Source organism: Macaca thibetana, chromosome 2 (assembly GCF_024542745.1).
Source record: "Macaca thibetana thibetana isolate TM-01 chromosome 2, ASM2454274v1, whole genome shotgun sequence".
In the NCBI taxonomy this organism is placed as follows: domain Eukaryota; kingdom Metazoa; phylum Chordata; class Mammalia; order Primates; family Cercopithecidae; genus Macaca; species Macaca thibetana.
In genome coordinates this window covers 82564307-82582192 of record NC_065579.1, presented here as the reverse complement: position 1 = coordinate 82582192, position 17886 = coordinate 82564307, and the positions used below count along the sequence as shown (strand labels likewise).

At 36.5% G+C, this 17886-nt stretch overlaps 1 protein-coding gene across 3 annotated transcripts in view; it reads right to left on the bottom strand.

The window, feature by feature from the left end:
- The window catches only part of KCNMB2 (potassium calcium-activated channel subfamily M regulatory beta subunit 2), a 298583-nt gene that overhangs the window by 17665 nt on the left and 263032 nt on the right, over window positions 1-17886 (bottom strand). For all 3 annotated transcript variants that reach the window (XM_050778304.1, XM_050778303.1, XM_050778302.1), the window contains exon 3: window positions 3-173. In XM_050778304.1, coding sequence (XP_050634261.1) covers window positions 3-173 — 171 coding nt within the window. The remainder of the gene's footprint in view (window positions 1-2; window positions 174-17886) is intronic.

Below are 17886 nucleotides of genomic sequence, written 5' to 3'. Positions count from 1 at the left end.
ACCTCTGCATGTATGAGCGCAGGAGTGTGATTCCCAGCAGAAAGTACATCATGATGGAGCACACCATCATGGCCAGTCCCAGGAGAATGGCTCGGTCCTCTCCTGCCTTCAGTGCTGTGACTGTTTTCCTTTTGTCCAGGAGGTCATGGTCTCTGATTTTCTGGTAAATATTTCTGAGGTTGAAAACAATATGATCTTACATAAAGTTTAGTTAATCAGCATGCCCCTAGAGAGCAGGTCAGTTTCTGTCCATGCTTTCCTAGGGCCCTCCAAACCTGCCTCAATGCAGCTGGACCTCACTGTGTGTCCACTACCTCCCACACAAGTACACACATGCATGCACACACACTCACAAGCACATGCACGCCTGTACATGTACCAGTCCTGAGCAGAAATAAGCCCTCCTTCTTTACTCTGGGGCCAATGTCTAACTGTAAATTAATTTTCGTTCTATCTAATTCTAAAGAAAGAAACCAATCCCCTCAACCCTCAAAATAATGCTTTGGGTTTGTTGACTTTACCATTTAACCCAAAGCTGATCATTATTGATTTTTAAATAATTTTGGAATACCTAATGGAGCATTGATTCAAATAAATGGCAACATATACTTGGAATATATCAAATTAATCTTTCATTTCTCTTCAGTAATGATAGGCAGAAGTTATTTTGGTTAACATTTTTCTCAAGCTGAGGGCTGCTTAGGGCTTTGTTGGCTTGAGATTGATAAGCAGTGTGAAGATGTAGAGTGGTGACCCAGCTATTCTTATATGTGAAAACATTCGATTGAGTTAGAAAAGTGTCATTCAAATTGAGGCCAGACCTTATAACTTTGGACAGTTTTATTAGTATTTTTGTTTTTTAATTTAGAGTAGCAATGTAGGATAAGAAAACAAGAAATTGAAATCAACTGTCTCCTGAGTTCAGACTGGTTTCACTGCTTATTAGCTGTGTGATCAATGAGAAGTGCCTTAGACTTTCTTTTTTGAGATGGAGTCTCACTGTGTCACCCAGGCTAGAGTGCAGTGGTGTGATCTCGGCTCACTGCAAGCTCTGCCTCCCTGGTTCACGCCATTCTCCCGCCTCAGCCTCCTGAGTAGCTGGCACTACAGGCGCCCGCCACCACGCCCGGCTAATTTTTTGTATTTTTTTAATAGAGACGAGGTTTCACCGTGTTTGCCAGGATGGTCTCGATCTCCTGACCTCGTGATCCACCCGCCTCGGCCTCCCAAAGTGCTGGGATTACAGGCATGAACCACCGTGCCCGGCCGTTCCTTAGACTTTCTGATCCCCAGTTGCCTGCAAAGTGAAAATAATGTTTAAATGCATTTTAATGGCTAAGTGACATGATACAAGCAAATCATTTAAGAGAATGACTGACATGAGATTAGTAATAAATGTTCCCATTCAAAAAATGGAGTGGGGAGCTACAGCTCAATGACACGGACATCAGAAAACCCTAAAATTGCTACTATTCTCCAAAGAATTTCTAATGGACGAAACTGCAAGAAAATTAATAGTGTATAAAGATTAGGGATGGAGGATTGGATTTGAAACCAGGTCTGGAGGAGAAGGTAGAAAAGAAATGCGGAAGTGCTGGATGCTGGGTGAGATGAAGAGAAGCTTGAGTAGGAAGGCAGTGCTCAGGAATTCCTGCAAGGCCTGCGACCAAGAAACAGCTCATGATTTCTCGGTGTCTATTTTGAGGAGGGAGCTTTGGATTGCAGGGCAGTGGAAATGGGAAAATCGCTGGCCTTTAGAGCCTAGAAACAGCGAGGACAAATAAAATGCTGAAAATGGAAAAAGAAACTCTTAAGTCATTTTTTTTTTTTTTTTTTAGCTTCAGGCAAAAACCAATATGCACAAGAATAACTTCAGATTTTTCATTCAAATTTTTATCACTAATCACTCTTGTTGCTTGGGAGAGGAACCAGAGTAGACTCTAAAGTGGAACTTTGCAGGGGAGGGAAGATATGCCTGTTGTTTGTGCAGTTGTGTGTTTATTCAGGGCTTATATTTAGCTTTGTGCTCGAGGATGGCCTGACTGGTGTCTATAACCAATGTCTCTTCTGATTGGCTGATCATTCTGGGCTGGTTGCTAAATATTTTGATTCCTTATAGAGGTGATAGAGTGCGTCTGTACTTAATATATTTCCATGAGGTTGTAGGGCTGAGTATTTATTAATCTAAGTATTGGTTGTGCAAAATTAACTGATTAGCTTCTTATTATTATTTTAAAGTTCTCTTTATGAGGTGGTTTATATAAATCTTACTCTTTCCTTGCGACGTCAGCTCATTGTAGTAGGAGAGTTGGAGCTAAATACAGGCCTTTGTTTATCATCTTTTCATGTCCCTGTCCTTCCTGGCTTCTTCCCGCTGTCGCTTGCTCTTGGCTGCTCATGGTTATTACCAGAGGCCTGGAGAGCCCACATCTTTCATTGTTCCCCAGCTCCCAATCCCAGTGCCCCTGGATTAGCTGGCCTGCCCTGCTTTTGACTTCCACAGACTGGCAACCACCCACCCTCTGTGTTTCTTCATTTTTTTTTTGAGATTTTGTTTGGAAATTGTAGGATTTACATCAAAGCTTTCAAAACTTCACCCTTTATGAACTCAAATTTAAAAAAATCAGTGTCCGTTAGTGGCTAAAGCCAGTGGGCTGAAAGCTTTTCTGAATCAGGAAGAGACAGGCCGAGTCTGAGTAGCTTCAAAGACCTGCTGTAAAATAATAATCTGCTGTTACTTCACTAATGTTATTTATCAACATGTATTTAACTCTGATGGCTGCCATCGAGGTCTGCATTTCCTGCAGATGGAAGACAGCAAGGAGGGAGCATAATCTCACAATTCCAGGGTATTAGACTGTCACACAGCATCACTTATGTCAGCCTATACCCGTAAAGGAGAAGTGTAATCAGTCAGTTGTGTCATCAGAACAAGAAGCATATAAAAATGATTCAAACCTGTAATTCAAAAACAAATCACAATTTGCAAGTGGTTAACAAATGTTTTTGATATGCTCTGGAATGTATAGAGAGGGGAAAAGTGAACAATTTTCATAGAGCCCCCAAAATATCTGAGAAATCAGGATACTACCCAGCAAAATGAAAGTGGGTGAGTGGAGTGGGCTGTGCCCATGGAATTCATTAGTAAATGATGATCGAATTAATGGAAAATAAAGAAATGAATACATGATTTGGAAGAGCAAAGAGTTCAGTTTAGGTTCACAAACTTTTCCTGAATGCTGGTAACCTCTTGTTATTGGGGATATGGGCCCTGCCCAAAAGGAAAACAGATAAGTATATAAATGTCAGCATAGGATGAAAAATATAATGATGGAGCAATTCACAGAGTATTACGGGAATAGAGAAGAGGGGAGGATACCCCAGCCTGAGGAAGCAGGACGGAGAGCCAGGGTTGAGTTTAGGGAAGGGTTCCTGAAGGAGAAACACTTTAAACAAAATATTCAAGTTTTAATCAGGGTTAACCAAATGAGACAGAGTCAAGGGTATTTTAGACAGAAGGACTCACATGAGCAAAGTGACGGAAACTTGCAATTGCATGGTGAATATCAGAAACTATAACTGTTTTAATATTACTGAGATGCCTATGGGACAGGGAAAGAGGCAGATGAGTTTGTAAAGGTAGGTAGGCCATGAAGGGTTTTGTAAGTCATTCTAAAGAGCTTGGCCTTTACTCTGTAGTGAATGGGAATCTGTCAGAGGGTGACATGACTGAGTTTCAGAATGATCACTCTGGCTTCTGTGCAGAGTTTAAGAAACAAGATAAGGCTTAAATCAGAGAGAGGAATGGGGGGACTATTACTGTAGTGTTGGCAAAGGACAATGAGGGCTGGATCTAGGGTCAAGGTAGGATGTATGAAGATGAAACGGTACATGGAGAAATATCTACGGGACAGAACTTCAGGATTTGGTGGCTGACAGAATACAGTGGATGATGAGGAAGCAAGAAAAGTGATGTAGTTTAGATTTATGCTCCAGTACTTGGTGTGGATGACTGGAGAAATGGTGGAGAGTAGTAAGGTGAGATCCTTGTTTCTCTGTTTCCCTGCTCTTCCAGGATCCAAAGAGGTGACTTCTGCTGACCTTGCTAAAGAGGAAGAAAGTGATTGTACATTTATAGATTCTCTTCCCACAGGTTTAGTGTCCTAAGTACAGGCAGAGGAGTGACTAATCTCAGTGGTGAGATATGCCAGAGTCAGAGGGCCACCTCTATTTTCTGGGTCATTGCTAATGAGTGGCATAATTTTTGTAAAAAAATATATCATTTTGGATTTGTGTTTGTTCAGGCTTGGTGTGCTTTGGTTTTTTGCATGTCCAGGTAGTAAGGGTAGTAAGTCTCAGTTGGAAAAGAGGGTGTTCCCAGCCTGAGACAGAGTGGGTTAGTTGGCCTCTTCTACACCATGTTGTCTTCAGTGTTAGCTGGAAGGAGCATGATGCCATATTTTGGGCCACAGGCCTACGCGTCCTTTTCCATACTAGGAAGCCATGTAATGTATGAGTTACTGTGTAACTACTAACAAGGCTGATAGCTCATCACCCTTTGGTTCTTTCTGTCTATTCTTTATGAATCTATCTGAGAGGAGTTGAGGGTGGAGGTGGTAGTTCTGAGAATAATGGAATGAGGGCCGGTACAATTCACTGATGTAGAGAGCTCAGGAGGAAGAATGAGTCTGGGGTATGACTATAAATTCAGTTTTGGCTAAGTGTGCTGCCCAGCAGTGGGCGTAGAGCAGGAATTTGACTTTATAAGTTTGACACTGATCTAGCCTTGATGTGTCCTGCAAGGACACATTTAAGGCCTGTTGAGATAGTCTTGGCTTCATGGTGAACCACATGTTGACAACAACAAATAGTAGATATAGTGCAGTCTTTACTATACATAGGGAACATTCTGCTCAAAGCCTTTGGAGAACAGAAGTTATTAATATATCTACAGGGCAAATCCAAGTATAACAAAAGTGTTTGTGGTAAATGTCTTGTAAACAAAATATTTTCAATTGTTTAGTAAGGCTTCAATAAATTTTACCCCAAGTAATAGTCAACCTAGTAAAATTTTGTTTTGAGCTCCTTTTGTATAGCTTCTTGAAATTTGATATTGGGGCTCATTATTTATGAGGCTATGCATATACAAATATGGATATAAAGAGTAAAATGTGCAAGAAAATTTTTCCTCCTTGACTGTCACCCATTTAAATTCAGATTCCCTTGGTATCTATCCCATAAGGAGAAGGAGAGAAGTCCTCAGGTTAAGGCAGCATAAAGGCCATTTATGAATTAATTTGTTTATTCATTGGTCAACATTTCTAAGTCTTCATCAGATGAAACACAATGTGCTAAGTTCTGGCAATACCAAATAAATAAGACTTAGTGTCCCAAGGGAGCTGAGGGAGATGTCAGTCATTGCAATGTGTGGCAATGAGACTGATTAGAGAGGTGTGTACAAGGGAAGCAAACTGATATACCAAGGGCCAATTTGCTAAAGGATCAGTTTCTCAATGCCTAATTCCCCAAAAGCCAATTTACTGAAGGATCAGCTTACTACATAAATATTTTGCCAACTTTACCACACTTACAGATTTAACAAAGACTTCTTTTAAGGAGTATTGTTTTAAATATAGTAAAGGATTATAAATAAATTTGTGTATGAATATTTTAAGACTATATTTTAAAAATCTGTTCAATCATAAAGTGTGTTTTTCTTACAGATGTATTCATCTTAGCAGTATTTTAGGATCAGTTTGATATTTTTGAAAGCTAAGTTTTCTAGGGAGGCTTAGTCTCTTTGTAAATATATTCTTATGAATATATTTATAAATATGCCTTTCTTGAATATGTTTGTGAATATATCCTTCTAACAAATATAACAAAAATTTGGCATTTCATGTGGGAGCCTTTCAATTTTTACTAGTTTTCAAATTCTTTTTAGAGTCATTGGCTGTTTTCCTAATATTTTAGTATTATTGAAATTCTTGTGGCAAATTTCACATTGCGACCACTTTGATGGATTTATCAACTTTATCAATTAACCAAAATTTGTTTCTTGTACTCATTGATAAAGGTTGTGGTAAGAATAGTAGGACCCTCTGCTAAGTTGAAAAGAAGAATCAGTGAAACACGAAGTCTGGCCCACTGACCTAGAGAGGGGGACACCCAGAGGATAGAGGAGGGAAGACTAGGGGGCAGAGGAAGCTGGAGGGCATGGCTGGTATGGGGGTGGGAGGAACAGGGGACAGAGAGAAAGGGAGACTGGAGACAGTGGGTGTCTGGGACAAGAGATGGAAAGACAGAGGGGCAGAGAGATTGAGAGACAATGGCTGCAGAGAGAGACAGAGTGGAGAGAGTCTGAAGGCCCTAAATCTGGCCCCCTTGTAAATGTTTTCATTCCATTTAGTGTGGTTTATTGTAGAACTGTGTAGGGTTACAATGATCATACCAAATTTGTGGTGTATAGCGAAATTCGATAAATTCACCAAAATGACTGATGGCAAATGGATTCTTTGGCAAATTGGCCTCAGGCACATTGGCCATTACTTTTTCAGGCATTCCTTAAAATGAACATTCAGTAGATCGATGGTAGAAGAAAAAAACAAAAGGGACAAATAAATGTCAGGAATTGAAAACCGTAACTACAGACACGTTATGAATTCAATTGGCCCAGGGCTATGATTTACAAGCACAAAGGTGGTTTAGGAAGCCTGCCAGTTAGGGACCATAACTTGATTTAAATCGTGATGATTAAGTGTCCTTTGACAGACCAAATTAAGTCTTGGATGAGCAAATGATTGAGAAGGGAAGAGTATCCAGGCAGAATATGAGAGAATAGAGGTAGCAGAGTGTGGTTGGATTCCAGGATATTGTGGGTGGGGAATGTCAGACAGTGAGCTGGTTAGACAGGCAGGGGCCAGAGAAAAAGGATCTTGTATGTCTTTTGAAGTTAGAGAGGGGATTAAAGGAATTAAGCAAGTACAATGATTAGATACGTGCTTTAGAAAGATCACTTGTATTAATGTGGCTGGTTGTTTAGAAATGTTTACATATGGAGACAAAGGGACTGATTCTTAAACTCTCCCAATGTTTCAGGTATTAGATACAGAGGGGTTTAAAAAAAGAGAAGTGATAGAGGAGATTAATATTTAGATCTACTTAGATGAAGTTGGAAGCCATTATCCTCAGCAAACTAACACAGAAACAGAAAACCAAACACTACATGTTCTCACTAAAAAGTGGGAGCTGAGCGATGAGTACATGTGGACACAGGAAAGGGAGCAACACTTACTGGGTGTGCTGGGGAAGAGTGGGAATGGAAGAGCATTAGGGACAACAGCTAATGCATGCTGGGCTTAATACCTAGGTGCTGGGTTGATAGGTGCAGCAAACCACCTATGGCGCATGTTTACCTATGTAAAAAACCTGCACATCCTGCACATGTACCCCAGAACTTAAGAACAAACAAACAAAAAAACAAACAGATTTAGATCAGGGCATCATTTGTGTCTAGAACTAGCAACACTATGGGTTTTAATGAGACTCTCTAGGTAGAGAAACAAAAGACAGCATGGCCACTAAAACATGGAAAGGGCAGAAGAGAATTCTGCAGAATCCTGAATCTCTCAGATATGTGATGGGTCACCTGGTGGGTGTAGGGAAGAGAAGTAGGGAAAGCATTAATTAGAAATGAAGAATTAAATATATCTGAAGTTACCTGGCTGAGAGCTCTTCCAGAACTTACATGTGCCGAATATTTATGTTTGTGCCTCTCTGGCCCAGTGAATACTGAGCTGTTCAAGAGTTAAAGACAGACCACATCTTTGTAAGTTCAGTCTCTTGCATTTATTAGGCTTATAAGATATGTTCCTTTTATTTGGACTAGACTGACTACAACAAGCCTAGGTTGTAAAATAGCCAGTTATAGGGAAGCTGAATGGTCTACTAAAACTAAATAAATCAGGGAAGCATGGCTAGAACATACCTCAAGTTTCTGTCTTCCCATTAGTGTCCATTGGACTCTACCACCAACAAATTTAGTATTCTTTCCAGAAAAAAATCAAACTCTCCAGGCACTGAACCCTCTAGTTCCCAGACTTAGGGAAACATGCTCTTCTGTTAGATCTTAAGGTGAACCTGTGAGGCAATGGATTGCTGAGTGCCTTCAGAGCTTCAGTGAGCAGAGCTGCTATACATCTCTGCCCCATGAGAACACATCTGTTATTTCATATGGCAGAGAAGGCATGACATTGACGAACACAACCATTGTTCTGCCTTCTGTCCACCACAGCCTCCTCCATTTTTGAGATGCGCTCCTTTTACATCTGTCTTCATCTTCAATTAGTTTCAGATTTCATGGATTTTTCCTTGAGCTGGTAGGTATATATTTTATGGTACAATTTGATTAGTTTAATTATTATTATCGTTTTTGGTCTTTTAATGTGTACATTTCATCGGGAGCAATGAGTTTTTGAGTTTGGGGAGAAATGACAGTCACACTTCATTTATGTTTGTATATGTCATTAACATGAAGGATTTTGTCCATGAGCTTAACGTTATTATTGCCAACGTATTAATTCATGAGACTTCCCAGGAAGTCTTGTAACACTGTGACCCAGGTCTTAGGGGTAAGACACTAAAAGTGAGAACAAAATTACAGAAATGAAGGTTGGAATTATTTCTTTTTAGTCCTGCCTTTAGCTTATTAGATAACATACTCTCCCAATGACATCTTAATATTTTAATTCATATTTATTTTTGTTGGACCAATTAGCATATTAAATTTTATGAAAAGCTTTAATGCAAGATATAGAAGGAAACAGGAAATTATGTGAATTGTCTAGATAAGTGAGGGTGTTATAACCTAGAGAGACTTTGAGAAGTACTGACCTTTATATTGACCACATTATTTGGCTCTAATGCAATAATGCTAGAAATAAGTAACAAAAAATAACTAGAATGACATCTACAGATGAAAGTAAAACTATAGTACAAAGAACTCATGGGTCATAGAATAAAGTCCAACAAAAATTAAAAATCAGAATTAAATGATATGAAAAACACTATAGAGCAACTAGTGGGATGCAGCTAAAGCAATACATGGATAGAAATACGTAGTTTTAAATACTTATATTAGATAAGAAGAAAGCCTGAAGATTAATGCACTAGGCATCCAAGTTAGTAAGTTAGAAAAAGATTAACAGAATATACTAAAAGAAAGTATAAGGAAGGAAATAATAAACTTGAGCAGAAATAAATGAAATAGATGAACTATATTAAAGCACTAATGAGTTCAAAGGTTAATTTCTTTTGAAAGGATTAATGAAAAACTGAAAAAAACTGATCAGGGAAAAAGTAGAAAAGGGCCAAATAAGTATAAGGAATTAAAAACTATAACTACAGATAAGGTATGGATTAGAAAGAAAATATTGAAAATAGCTATATAATGAGACATTTGGAAACTCTGAAGTATATAACTTCCTGAAATATACAGCAAAGTTTTCAAAAATATAACTTACTGAAACCAATTCAGAAATAAATAGAAAACTCAAATAGTTATAAATCATTAAAAATTTGAATCATCAGTTAAAAAATCACCATAATGGAAACAGTAGTCTCTGATGATTTATAGTTAAACTCTACTTATAGTATACAAATTGTTCCAGAACATAGAAAAAGATGAAATGCTACCCAACCTATTAATGAGGTTAGTAAACTTTGATACTAAAACCAAATCAGAAAAATACACACAAAAAAATCATTCTCAGCAAACTATCGCAAGAACAGAAAACCAAATACCGCATGTTCTCACTTATAGGTGAGAATTGAACAATGAGATCACTTGGACACAGGAAGGGGAGCATCGCATACTGGGTCCTATTGTGGGGAGGGGGTATGGGAGAGGGATAGCATTAGGAGATATACCTAATGTAAATGATGAGTTAATGGGTGCAGCACACCAACATGGCATATGTATACATATGTAACAAACCTGCACGTTGTGCACATGTACCCTAGAACTTAAAATATAATAAAAAAATTATAGGTCAATGTCTTTCACAAATATAAATGTGAAATTTTAAAAACAAGTTAAACTAGGAGTGTATAAAAATGAAAATATACCATGATCAAGCTGTGGCTATCCCAGGAATTTATGATGTGGGTTATTATTTGACTATTAATGTAATCTATTACATAAATATATTAAAGGATTATAATCATATAATAATGTAATAAATGTAGAGAAACATATTTGACAAAATTTAACATTCATTCATGATAAAATCTCCTATCAAATTAAAAATAGACAGGAACATCCTTAATATGATAAATGGTATAGAAGAAATACCTATAGTAAACTTGATACTTAATGGTGAAATGTTGACAGAATGCATTTTATGAGCAGAAACAAAAGTAAAGATGTCCATTATTACCTGTTTTATTCATAATTTACTGATTTACTAGCAGTATAACATATGAATGAATAGTATATTTACTGATAAAGAAGAAATAAAAACTTATTATTCACCAATGATGTAATTATGAAGAAAATACAGAAGAATCTACAGATAAATTATTAATAAGAAAATTTAGGCTGGTTGTGATGACTTGCACCTGTAATCTCCACACTTTGGAGGCTGAGGTGGGAGGAGGATCACTTGAACTCAGGAGTTCCAGACCAGCCTAGGCAACACAGCAAGGCACCATCTCTAAAAAGAAAATTAGCCAGGTGTAGTGGTGCATGCCTGTTGTTTCAGCTGGTTGGGGGCTGAGGTGGGAGGATTGCTTGAGCCCAGGATTTCCAGGCTGCAGTGAATCAGGATTACGCTACTGTACTCCAGCCAGTGTGACGCAGCAAGACCCTCTTGCAAAAAACAAAACAAAACAAAAAACAAAGCACAAACAAAAACTAGTATAGTTGCTGAAACCAAAGCAATATGCAATAGTCAATTGCCTTTTTATATATTAGCAAAAATAGTGTAATTTCCACATTACAAAAAAAACAAATCACTCAAAAGTAAATGGAACAAAACCAAAAATTGACAAATGGGACTTAATTAAACTAAAGAGCTTCTGCACAGCAAAATAAATAATTAACCGAGTAAACAGACTACCTACAGAATGAGAGAAAATATTTGCAAGCTCTGCACCTGACAAAGAACTAATATTCAGAATCTATCAGGAAGTTAAACAAATTAACAAGAAGAAAACAACCCACTAAAAAGTGGGCAAAGGACATGAACAGACACTTCTCAAAAGAAGACACATATATGCAAGCCAATAAACATGAAAAAATACTCAATATTACTAATCATTAGAGAAATGCAAATTAAGACCACAATGAGACCATGCAGGGTGTCTATTATTAAAAAGTCAAAAATAACAGATGTTGGCGAGGCTGAGAGGGAAAGGGAACACATAGGCACTGTTGGTGGAAATGTAACTTAGTTCAACCTCCATGAAAAGCAGTGTGGAGATTTCTCAAATTACTAAAAATGGAGCTACCATTTGACCCAGCAACCATAATTGATACCATTACTGGAGTGGGTATCTACCCAAAGGAAAAGAAATCATTCTGTCAAAAAATATCTGCACTCATATGTTTATCCAAGCACTATTCATAATAGCAAAGTCATAGAATCAACCTAAGTGTTCATCAAATGTGGTACATATACACCATCAAATATTGCACAGCCGTAAAAAGGAGTGAAATCATGTCGTTTACAGCTGGAGGCTATTATCCTAAGTGAATTAATGCAGAAACTGAAAACTAAATACTGCATGTTCTCACTTATACGTGGGAGTTAAACAATGGGTACATGTGGACATAAAGCTGGAAACAATAGACACTGGGGACTCCAAAAAGGGGCAGGGAGGAAGGGAAAAAAGTTGAAAAACTACGAATTGGGTACTAGGTTCACTATTTGAGATGATGGGTTCAATAGAGGCCCAAACTTCAGTATGACTCGATATGCTCATATAACAAATCTTGCACATGTACCTTCTGAGTCTAAGATTAAAAAAACAACAGCAGCAACAACAACAACAAAAACGACAAAGTAGTGAAGTTATGAGAGTAGGGTCATTGAAGTTTCTTTATTTTTTGGCAGGATAATGAAAGCGTTAATTATCTTCATATTGGTCAATTCATGCACACATATGAAAATGTAATTATCTAAAAACATAAATGAAATATCCAAATTTCCAAATGGGAGAAAATAAAATACAATTTTAAAGACTTAATTAGTTTGGCTGAATTAAACAGACCAAAATTACACAAACAAATAAATGATGAGTTAAAAAGTCACTTGAGTTTGAAAAAGGCAGCCCAAATATATTAGTAATAATCATAATTGATTTACTCTACAATATTATGCTGAAAGTCCCTGACAATAGATTAAGAATGTAACACATGAGAAAAATACCATAAGGATTAGAAACAAAGAAACAATATTATTATTTGAAGAAAACACAAATATGGGAAATCCATACAAATCTATCAGCAACTACTTAAAAACATACTGAGTTCCACAAGGTTGATTGATAGAAAAAAATCAGTAACTACAAAAGCGGTAGCATTTCTATACATCAGCAGTAAAAATACATATATAACATAAGAGGTATGATAATAATTGCCACGAAATATTGCTTAAATATAAATCTAATGAAATAATTGCAAAATGATACTGGATGAAATATAAAAGTCATGGATAAATAAGGAATTATATTCAGGGATGTGGAGACTCAATATTTAAAACAATTCAGTTATTCAATAAATTCAATGCCATTTCAATAAAAAAGATAGTACTTAGGAATAAATCTAATAAATGATGTACAATTTTTTTAATGCAAAACTTTCTTAAGAGATATTAGGGAAGACAAACCAATGTAAAGGTTAATCGTACTCATTCAGAGAAAGACTTTCTGACATAAAGATGTAAATTTATCACAAATTAATTAATTTTATAAAATTCTATTAAAAATCTCAAGAGTTTTTTTGGGAAGTACGATAGGTGTGACTTGCCAACCTGATTTTAAAACTTAGTTGGAAGTGCAAGTGGCTAAGAATAGTAAATACTTTTCTGACTACCAAATAACAAGATGGGTGACTAGTCCTATTAAATATCAAGATGTGTAACAGGCATAATGCTAAAAATTTAAACTGATGTGTGGTGTTTGTCTGAGGTAGACAAAACTGGCTGGTAGAACAGAATAGAGATTCAAAAACATATCCATGTACACATGGAAATGTAATAAATGACAAGTGATTTTTAGATCAATGGGGAAAGGATAAACTCTCCAATAAATGGTGCTGGGGCAATTGGTTATCCATATAAAGACTGGATGTTGGATATCAATTCCAGATGATTAAATACTTAATTATGAAAGATAATGCTACATAAAATTTAGAAAACTGTGCAGGAGGATGTCTATTTGAATCTGGAGTAGGATGGGATTTCAAAATTTTCCAAAAATTGTTAACTTAGGATATATTAAAATTAAGAACATATTAATATATTTATCAAAAGACATGATAAAGAAAGTGAAAAGCCAAACCACAAACTGGGAGAAGCTATTTGCACACATATAGCAGATAAATAATTAACATGGACTTTTATAATGAATTCCTACAAGTCAAGTAAAAGACGATCCAGTAGAAAAATGGTAGAAGTATGACTATAATTGCTGCAAAATGTTACTTAAGTATAAATCTAATGAAATAATTGCAAATTATTTGAACGATCAAGTATTTGACCTAATTGGGCCAAATATTTAAACAGTGAACTCAGAAAAAAGGACTAAGGAAATTGATTCCATCTCATTACTAATCTGAGAAATGAAAATTAAAATAACAATACCCTCTGGATTAATGAAAATTAGAAATCTGAAAACTCTAAACAAGGCTGTAGAGCAATGGGAATCGCATGTATGGCTCCTTTGGAAAACCATGGCATTACTTGGTAAAATTAAAGCTGTGTATACTTTTGAACCAACCATTTCCATGTTCGGCATAAATCTTAAGAAATGTTCATACATATGCACAAAGGGACATGTACAAGAATAGCAGCATTGTTGGCAAAGACAAAAGAACTGGAAAATAATGCAAATGTCCCTTAGCAGTGGACTGAATGATTAAATGGTAGTATGTTCATGTAGTGGGATACTACATAGCAGAAAAAAGGAACTACAGCGACTCACGCCAGCATTGGCGAATCATAGCAACATAATATTTGGTTAAAAAAGCAAGTTGCAGAATAAATATGGCATGATTCCATTTATATGAAGTCTCCAAACATTCAGATGTAAACAATATACTGTTTGAAGATCCAAATACGATAAACTCATGAAAAAAAATTGGGGAACGATATACCCAAAATTCAGGATATTGATTATCTCTGGGTTGGGGGCTGGGATGGGGAGTAGAATAGTATTAGGAAAGCATCCTCCAGAGCTTCAAAAATTCTGATTGTTTTGTTTTTTAAGCTGAATGATGGGTACCTGGATGTTTATAATATCATTCTTTGTATATTAACATGTGTAATAAATATTCATTTGTATCACTTCAATATTTAATATAAACAATTTAAAGAATATTTGATTAACAGTCTGTAATGCTCTTAGCTTAAAAACCTCTCTCTTTTTAAATTTCTAAATTAATTATTCTGTTGTTTTGCTGCTTGAAATTTAGGGATCAGGCCAGGCATGTTGGCCCACGCCTGTAATCGCAGCACTTTGGGAGGCTGAGGTGGGCGAATCACGAGGTCAGGAAATCGAGACCATCCTGGCTAACATGGTGAAGCCCCGTCTCTACTAAAAATACACACACACACACACACAAACAAAAAACATTAGCCAGGCATGGTGGCGGGTGCCTGTAGTCCCAGCTACTCGGGAGGCTGAGGCAGAAAAGCGTGAACCCGGGAGGCAGAGGTTGCAGTGAGTGAGATTGCGCCACTGCACTCCAGCCTGGGCAACAGAGCGAGACTCCATCTCAAAAAAAAAAAAAAAAAAAAAAAAAAAAAAGAAATTTAGGGATTAAAGTAAGTTCAACTAACAAAGAAGTTTGTTGTGAGAAGAAAAAAATATTTCTCCATATTGCTGGGTTGCAAATGGAAGATGAAGATAGGACCTTATGTTTTGCATATAGAAGATGATCAGAAAAAGATCTGGCTTGGAATTAAAATGAAGAAAAAAAAAGTAAAACTGACTTCCATCTCTTCTGAGCAAGAAAACATTTGGTTTCAGAATTTTCAGTGAACTTTTCCTTCCTCTTAAGTTGCTCTGCCTGCCCTTAAGCTGGTTTCCTGGTATTCTACCATTTGAGTAATCCCAGGGAATCCAATATCCTGACATACTTGGCCCTGTTCTCAGGAAGAGGAGGTGTGGAGAGCAGCTGAGGATTTTGGACGGCCTGGCTTCTGGGATTGCTGTGGGAACACAGCTGGAGAAACCAGGCATACACAGAGGCCAGGTTTGCAGAACGAGAAGAAACTGAATTACCAGCAATTTGAGGCAGTGCTGTCAGACAATCTAGTTAATTTATTTCCAAATAATTAACTTGAGGACCTTAATTATGTAGATTAATTATCAGCCATCATCATCTTCATTATCACCATGTTTACTGCCACCGAGAGCACCTTAAACGGAGCCACGGATACTGCTCAAAGTCAGTTTAAAATCTGAGTCGGATCTTCCAAGAGTTTGTGAACTAAGCAGCAAAGACGAAGATGTGGTCAAGAAAAAAGCACAGGCAAATGAACTTCCAACATTAAACTAAGGATACCAGCTTAATGGCAGATTCTATTGCTTGTACTTTTTCGCCATGCAGACTTATTTAATAAGCTTTTGCATCCCCATCCCATAAATAAAGCTTGCTGAAAAATGATTTCTTCATAGTCAATATTTTAATTATTATAAATCCCATAGTCGTGAAATCATACTTTAAAAACAAAAAATTAAAACAGTAATTTCAGTTTCATAGAACTTTATTGATGCAGAATATAGTAAGCTAATTGTTCACGCCTTTCAAACTCCACAAATATTACCAATTTGTCAGTCACATGTTTATTATCTTCTTTGATATGCAATATCCAACTCTATTTTAACATACTTTTCCCCTTGTGGGCTTGGCTGTTCACTATCACTCCAAATATTTCAAGTTTGACAAGAGCATGGACAGGTACTGGGGTACAGGGAGAGAGCATCAGCTTGGGTTCAAATCCTGATTTCATCACTGGCTAGTTGTTGGGCCTTTGGAAGTTGTTGAAAATCTCTCCGTTATTTAAAAAGTCTCAGTTTCCTCATCTGTGAAGCAGGCATAATAATCTCTATCTTAAGAGAACACAATTAAAACCTGCAGTACACAGTAATTGCTTCTTAAATGTTAATTCCTTTGTTCATAAAAAGTAGCGAAATGTATTGAATTATTTGCTGAGAGTAAATAGAAGGTGAAAGAAATGCATTACACTTCACTTGCCTTCAGAATTTCAGGACAGCTGGCTGTTGACAATTACCATATTCCTGTAGGGCAACAAAACTCTTGGATTTGGTCCTGGGACGGAAGTTGCAGGACCAAATCTCTGCCTTTCTGCACTTTCACATATAGAATTTGAAATGACATGTGAAATTTTACAGTGTTAAAGAAATGATCTTGCTGAAAGATGATTCAACTTGAAAGCAAATGAAAAATAATTTGATTAAACCTTGAGAAAAAGCAGTGAAAACCTAGAGATGATCAAGTAACGTAAATTTTCAGTTAATTTGTTTGGTGTCGTGATGAGCACTGGGACTTGTTTTTCAAATGCTGACAAGGCAACATTAGTTGCCTTCTGGGCTATAATTTTAGTTAAATATCATATAATTATTTTTTTCCATAATTAAGGTAACAATATATTACAAAGCATTTGGAAAGTAGAGCAGTAAAAACCATGCTATTTCTTCCAGGGTTTTGCCTATGTATATTTTTTGTGGCTGCAATCATAGCTTGTATGCAAATTTTCAACTTGCTTTTTTCAGTTAATATTATGTCAAAGCATTTTAAAGTGCTAAGTGGTATATTACATTCAGTGATTTATTTAGCAGATTTTCTATTGTGAATTTTCAAGTTGCTTCCCAACTTTTGCTGTAATATATAATTATTGTGAAGAACAACTTTGCTTTTGAAATTTTTAAAATAATTTTTATCTGTGAGGCAATTGAGGTTTTAGAAGGAGAATAAAAGTATCAGCTCTGAAAACAGTATTCAGGCAAACCTCCTTCAGATTCTTCTCCTTGTGCCTTACCAACTTTTATCAATTGTATTTTTAAATTTTTATTTAATTTTAATTTTTATTTTGTTATCAGTTTTTCACAAATTTCCTTCAACCAAATTGATCCTGATTTCTATCAGATTCTGCCTGATTTGCAACTTGCTTCTGTTGCAATATGCTGGTAAAGGCAGTTATACTTAAAATTTAGCTTCACTTAACCCAAATAATAGTGCAAGGTCATGGGAAAGAGGAAGACTAAATATTTAAAAATGACTAGAGAATTTTATGAATACATTTACTCCCTAAACCCAAGTGAGAGGACTGGATTGAGTTGCACAATGGTCATCTTGTCTTTTCTTAATGCTGCCTTTGCCCTTTATCTTTCTTCTTATTCCCTCATTTTTCCCTTCCCCCAGACTATTCTTCCAGTGATTTTTGAGGGCTCAGTGGATTTGTCTGTCCTCTTTTCTTCCTCTCATAGTTTCTGTTTTCCTTCCCTGCCGTATGTCCAGTACCCAGAAATGCAGTTTTCATCACTTTGGAAGAAGAAACTGAATTGCCAGTGGTTCTCAGTATTTATTATTTTATTAATTATATTTTATTATTTAATTTTTATTATTCATTAATAAAATTA